This window comes from Rutidosis leptorrhynchoides, chromosome 7 (assembly GCF_046630445.1).
Source record: "Rutidosis leptorrhynchoides isolate AG116_Rl617_1_P2 chromosome 7, CSIRO_AGI_Rlap_v1, whole genome shotgun sequence".
Lineage (NCBI taxonomy): Eukaryota > Viridiplantae > Streptophyta > Magnoliopsida > Asterales > Asteraceae > Rutidosis > Rutidosis leptorrhynchoides.
Window position 1 is genome coordinate 288,835,618 of NC_092339.1, and position 6,449 is coordinate 288,842,066.

The 6,449-nt window shown below is 28.6% G+C and overlaps 1 protein-coding gene across 6 annotated transcripts; it reads left to right on the forward strand.

Moving 5' to 3' along the window:
* Positions 1-2,625: 2,625 nt before the first annotated feature.
* Positions 2,626-5,577, forward strand: LOC139857853 (transcription factor TGA7-like). 6 transcript variants are annotated; one of them, XM_071846695.1, is made up of 8 exons: positions 2,626-2,858; positions 3,147-3,269; positions 3,364-3,993; positions 4,079-4,138; positions 4,236-4,313; positions 4,395-4,422; positions 4,527-4,650; positions 4,889-5,029. In XM_071846695.1, exons 3-8 carry the CDS (start codon positions 3,934-3,936, stop codon positions 4,896-4,898), a joined length of 360 nt encoding a protein of 119 aa, XP_071702796.1. In that variant the 5' UTR covers positions 2,626-2,858; positions 3,147-3,269; positions 3,364-3,933; the 3' UTR covers positions 4,899-5,029. The 6 variants fall into 6 exon arrangements, with proteins under 6 accessions (XP_071702796.1, XP_071702791.1, XP_071702792.1 ...); XM_071846690.1 differs by lacking the exons at positions 4,395-4,422; positions 4,527-4,650 and adding an exon at positions 5,251-5,577 and having other exon boundaries at positions 4,889-5,134; XM_071846691.1 differs by lacking the exons at positions 4,395-4,422; positions 4,527-4,650 and adding an exon at positions 5,251-5,577 and having other exon boundaries at positions 3,893-3,993; positions 4,889-5,134.
* The last annotated feature ends 872 nt before the right edge of the window (positions 5,578-6,449 follow it).

The following is a 6,449-nucleotide window of genomic DNA, read 5'->3' on the forward strand; positions in this document are numbered from 1 at the left end:
TATAAATATATATAATATTAATTTAAATCGTTATATATATTTAATAAAATAAAATATAAATATCGTTATCTTTATCATACTAGTTAAGTAATGAGTTGTCAAAAGTGGTTCTAGATATTTATAAAAGTTATATACGTTATAATAATAAAGTTCTTTTTAAACTGAAAACGTTTTTGTACGTTTGAAACTAAATAGATCAATCGAGTCTTTATGAGATTCAATCTTCCACTATCCTTTGTCTAGTTCTCAATGATTGACAATTTGTTCTTATTTATAAATCACTTTACCATTTTCTGAATATTGTTAAAATGGAAAGATTTCTCAAATCAACGTGGGCCTTTCAACAGAGACTTGTAATCATAATTCAATATATCTGATAATTCAATCATTTGATCTTATCTTCTAATTTCATTGATAAACATTTTGAAACAGATACAATCATATAAAGTATTTAATCTAATATTTTGTTTACGTTTCAAGTTATAATATATATACACATATACATATATAATCATATTTGTTTAATGGTTCGTGAATCGTTGGAACTTGATCGAGGTTGAATGAATGTATGAACATAGTTTAAAATTCTTTCAATTTAACTTAACAAATATTGCTTATCGTGTCGGAAACATATAAAGATTAAAGTTTAAATTTGGTTGGAAATTTCCGGGTTGTCACACTATGTACTTTCTGAGATTGTTTTTCTTTGACCTAAATATTTTGTACTATATTTGTATATGACATGCTTGCAATACTTACAATGTTTTGTTTATGTTCTATATTGCAGGATGTTAATTTTGTTGTACACGCTAAGGTAAAAAGACTTTTTGATAATGAAGGATGGTTTTAGCAGTTGTGCTGGAAGTGTGAGCAAAAACTTGTGGACACATACAATGTTGAGCTGGAAAAAGCTATATTGTGGTGCGAAAAATGTGCTGCTGAAATGCAGTGGGTTCCTAGGTAAATAATTTTCATTCTTAGAATCACTTTTTAAAAGCACATATCATCTAACTTTGAAAATTAATTTCTATAAATATCAACTATTCAGGATCCGAACAACTATGACAGTTCGAGATACATCTGGTACGTGTGAGATGACTTTGTTTGATTCACAGCTATCAAAATTGTGTAACCGAAGTATTATATGGTTGAATTCACGTGCTCAATCTGTAAGTCAATTTAATATTAATTATTATTATAAACAAACATTATAATGAAGGGATTGATCATATAATTTATTAACAAACTGGTTCTACATGTATCAAAAGTGTGTTGACCCTTATGACGTCCCTGCTGAGGTGAATGGTGTGTTGAACCAGTCATTCGTTTTGATAGCAAAAAAAAGCAACTTTAATGTCTCACCGTGTATACACTGTAGTGGATGCAACGGATGATCTAGAAGTAACAAAGAAGATGGAACGATTTTAATTTCAAGGAGGACCATCTTTTATCATCTTGCTGAATTTAAATTTTTTTACTATTTCCTATGTTTTCTATGTGCACACTAAACAACAATTACTTATGTTCTTTTCATTATGTTTTGTGGTTTACTATTATTTGTGTGTATTAGACACACAATGCTACATACAGTTTTTATATGTTTGGTTTAATAAATAACATCAGCAAGATTGAGTGCACAATCTTTTTATTACATTACTACTATTAATTAAAGATTCATATATGATTTATTTCTTTCTAAGGTCTACACTGGTGGGATTGTAATCTTGCCATTTTACTTGAATTTTTATTTTTAAGCCGATTGTAAACCAAAGCGATTCTCATCCGAACTTGCAATATTTTCCTGCACTGGTGGAATTGTATAAATGAGTTGTTTGGTGTAACATAATTTTTTAGCCTATAGTCATTAAAAGCAACTGCAGGACAATTTACCACAATAAAGAAGTATTGAATAAACGTCAAATATGATAGGTTACGGAATGAACTCACAAATAATTAAACACGAAGACTTCAAGGCCAATATCTCCATCTCCATCATAGTTGTTACAGTGTACAAAACGGACCAATAAATTTAATTTTTAAAATGTGATGCAAGAATGGGAGAATTGAATAGAGAAAGATGAATAATCACAATGAATAGCTAGATGTTAGCGTAACAAGCACACGATTCGTAGTTGCCAGATGTGCATGGAGGAACACAGTTACATTGCACAAGGCAGTTAAATAAACATCTTAATACACCATTTGCGGGGAGATGCCTCGATAATGTCATCGAAAGAGGAAAAGAAAAGCAGAACCATATAGGAGGGAAAACTTCAGCGCACCAAAATACAACGACGACGATTTGTGGCTATTTCCTCGCCGTTATTGCAGTTTCAACCTTTGACCAATTCTTTTAAAGAAAGAAAATGAAAAATAAAATGCATTAATTCTTTTGGGTCGAGGACCCTGTCTCAAAAAATATTTATTGATTAGAAATAGATGTGAATATTTATCCTAATGTGGCTGGTGGATAATTGAAACTCCATTGAAGCCCATATTAATTAACTTTAATGGGCTGAATATGTATTAAGATAATTAACATATATTGGGCTTATTCTAAAATATAGATTCTCACTTTGAGACCTACCAAAGGATTAGAACGAGCAGCCGTCCCCTATTTGGGAATTTCATATTTCTATTTTAAAATTGGGACTTTATATATTCAACAAAATTATCCGTATAATTCTCCAATTAAAACCTTGATTCAACTAAACAGATCCTGACAATGGAAAATCAGTCAATTGAATCATCTTCAAAGCGAAAAAGAAAGAAGAATACAAGTACTCAAGACACAAAGTGTTCGACAAATAACAATCTGGAGGTTCGAATTGGTGTACAACAAACAACAGATCAAATTTGTATGTATTTTAACTTTTAAATTCTATTTAATAAATACGTAATTTTTTCAATTAACGCAACAAATATATGATATCCAGTATATGTATATGTATGGAATTTGAACTGCAAATTGACTTTTCATGGTCAAACTAATTCCTTAACAACATGATAGTTTGACCAAATCTGAAAACTATAATCATCCAGTTTAACTTTTTAAAAATATTACAAATACAATTCGACCAAATCTGCAAGTAGTTTTGTGTAAATGCTATAGTCAAATAACCTGTTACACTTTTACTCATCTACAGCAGATGAAATATCTAATACAACAATTGCTCCTCAACCCAAACGCAGAGGTAGGCCACCCAAATACAATGTGTCTACTTCTAATTTGAACGCATTTGTGAAACTCAATGCTACAACAAATGCAGGTTAGTTTCACTTACTTTTAAATATCTATTATCTTTTATGATAAATTTATGTCATATATTTGTTAAAAAAAAAAAAAAAACTGCATTTATGCAGAAGATTGTGAGAATTCAACCACAAGTAGTTCTACAAGTAAAAGACAAGGAAGGCCTCCAAAGTATCTTTCAGAAAATTACTTCGATTTGCCAAACAAACATCAATCACAATGCGAAGATAATAATCAAAATATTAAAAAGAAACAGTAAATTGCAAAGGTAAGTTTTAAATATTCCATACTTTTGAAATTTGTTAAATTTACTAAATTTATATTCAAGTCCACGATTAATATAATTGCAAAGGTAAGTTTTAAATGTTCCATAGTTTTTGAATTTCATACATTTACTAAAATTTTAATCCAGTACAATGTTTGATATTCAAATAACGTTGTTGATTACACAGACGTACCTAAGAATATTCAACAAAAGTGTATTGAGTCTAAATATAGTTTAATATTATGCTCATTTGTATACGACCATAATGCTTACAAACTGTACATCATAGTTCTTACATAATAATGCTATTTACTAATCTAATCGTCATAAGATGCTGCTTTTTCCGTTCGTTATTCATATTTAAATAGTTGTAGGAAAAAAAATTTGAATCTAATCAAATGACAAAAAAACAACTATGATTCAACATAATCCAAATGATCACCGAATAGAAGACATCGATGATGCAGCTGAAAAGGTAAGTAAAATAAAATAAATATTTTACTCTCTATTCATAAATTTTTGTATAAATTTTCTACTAACTAACCTTTAATCTTATTTAGCTACGAATTAAAAAGGAAAAAAACGCTGCATCTGCCAAAAAAACCAGAGATCGAAAAAAGGTTAGTCATTTAAATATAATATACATTAAAAAAAAAACATCAATAACATTTTTAAATATAACCAGATTTTTAAACATCTAATTTACACATTTTACAGGCTTATGTAAATGAGTTGGAGCAAAGGCTACAAAAACAAGAAGCAAAAATTGCAAAATTGATTCAATCAGAAATTAAGGTATGACTATTACCTATGTTACAAAACTCCTACAAAAAATAAACATGTGTTACTAATTATAAAAGTAAACGAATAATACAGGCACACATGAGCGGAGATTCCACATCAGGTAAATCTATATACTAAAATCGAATTATAGTAAACAGAGAACTATTTAAATACCTAAAGTAAAATTTATAATCGCATTATCTAATAATTTACATTTAATTGTAGACATGACAAACTTTATTACATATTGGAAGACTTGGAGCTCAACATTTGACAACCTTATTTCAACACTACATAGACAAATTTGGTCAAACAATTCTCATGAGCACATTGAACAAATTATCAAAAAGTGCAATGAACATTACAATGAGCTATTACAATTTAAGAAAAAATATGCAAAAAAATGTGTAATGTCTATTATTAATGTCACGTGGCTACCTCAAAGTCTAACTTGTGTTACATGGATTGGTGGAATTAGACCATCTGATATTATCACCGTATTACTTATTAATGATCAACTATATTTAATATTTATTCTCAAAATATATATTCTTTTTTGACACTTTTCATATGTTTCCACTTTGCAGCTTCTATTAAACCATGTTGAACTCTACAAAGATCAACCAGAACGCATTCAATTACTTAAAGAAGAAACAATTAAAAAAGAGGATTTAATTACAAATAAAGTTGCAGCACTGAAAAAAAATCTTTCAGAAACATTTGCTGGAAAAGACTTTACTAATAAAGGAGACAATGAAGCTATGTCCAATTATCAAAACACTATGTTCCAACAAATTGGCAAATTATATACTATGCAAAACTATTTAGCCGAGGTAATTATTACATATTTTACAAATTACAAACTCATGTGACAAATTATACCATCACATTAAAATGTTCACATATTAACACTTTTTTACTAACGCATTTCTTTTCTTTATCATTACAGCCTGATAAATTGAGAGCTCTTACGTTCAATGACATCCAACAAATATTATTAACCAAGCAAAAGGCGTTTGCAATTTTTACAATTCATCAACACATTAAGAGATTGCAATCTTGGAATAATCTTTGCGAAACAACCTGTATAGTATAAGAGAAGAGAAAATGTTAGTCATTGATGACGTGAAGATCGTGTCCTTTTATTTTGATCGAATTTAGATTGAATTTATTACACGAATTGGTTGTGATTATATAGTGTTCTTATGATTTCGGATTGATTTCACACATATAGGCAACTTTGTCCTATCCGTATAGTAATAGTTTATTTGGTGAATCCGGTTCGTTCCACAGGGAGGTTGAGTTTTCAAGGTTTTAATCGCTAAAAGTTAAACTATTTAAAAGGGGAATTTTGGATTCGGGTTTAGCACTTAATTGAACGTAATTTAAATTTAACTAAAACGAAATAACTAAAATAACGACAATAAAAATACAATTTATACTAATTTGACAAAATAGAAGGAATAAGGTTTTTCATGGAAATATAAAAAGTAATTTAAGTTTACGATATGGCAATAAGTGAAATTGGTGAGATTTAAAATAAGTTAAAGTAGTGGCTACTAAAATATGTCCCCTCTGGATTTATGGATTGTTTTTAAGTCCGGTTATGATGTTTTAATATATATCCTTATATTTTATCTTCCGATTTATAAAGATTTAACTAACTAAAATTAAATCTAACTTTCGTTTCGATCTCGTTTTAGCGAATTAAATTATACCCCGATTATTTAAATTAAGATTTAATCCAGTTTTTACTTTCGTTAAAACCAAAATTATAACGGTCTTACCCTTTTTATAATTACACGATTATATAAGCTATAATATTACCCAAACCATCGAATCACACTTTTAAATTGTTGTCAATAATTTGTCCATATGTCCGTCTAGATCACCGAGGTGTTGAAGCATAATTTATGTCAATTTAATGCACTTTCGTTTATCAATTTTAATAAATTATGTGATAAGGGTGAAAATATTAAATTATATAACAATGGGTCGGTGATTAAACTTAATATTAAAAATAGTCAAAGTTACATCATAATATTATAATATGGTTCAATCCATTTGTCCAGAGGTTCTACATTTTAGTTACCACTATGGATATTTAGTTGGACATTATAACGGCGTAAAAATATAAATTATATAAAA

Excerpts from the sequence above, each read along its gene's own strand:
- LOC139857853 (XM_071846690.1), top strand. The coding sequence starts at position 3,934 with ATGATTCAACATAATCCAAATGATCACCGAATAGAAGACATCGATGAT. Across the intron at positions 3,994-4,078 it reads TCGATGATGCAGCTGAAAAG|CTACGAATTAAAAAGGAAAA; the intron begins GTAAGTAAAATA and ends AATCTTATTTAG. Across the intron at positions 5,135-5,250 it reads TGCAAAACTATTTAGCCGAG|CCTGATAAATTGAGAGCTCT; the intron begins GTAATTATTACA and ends TTATCATTACAG.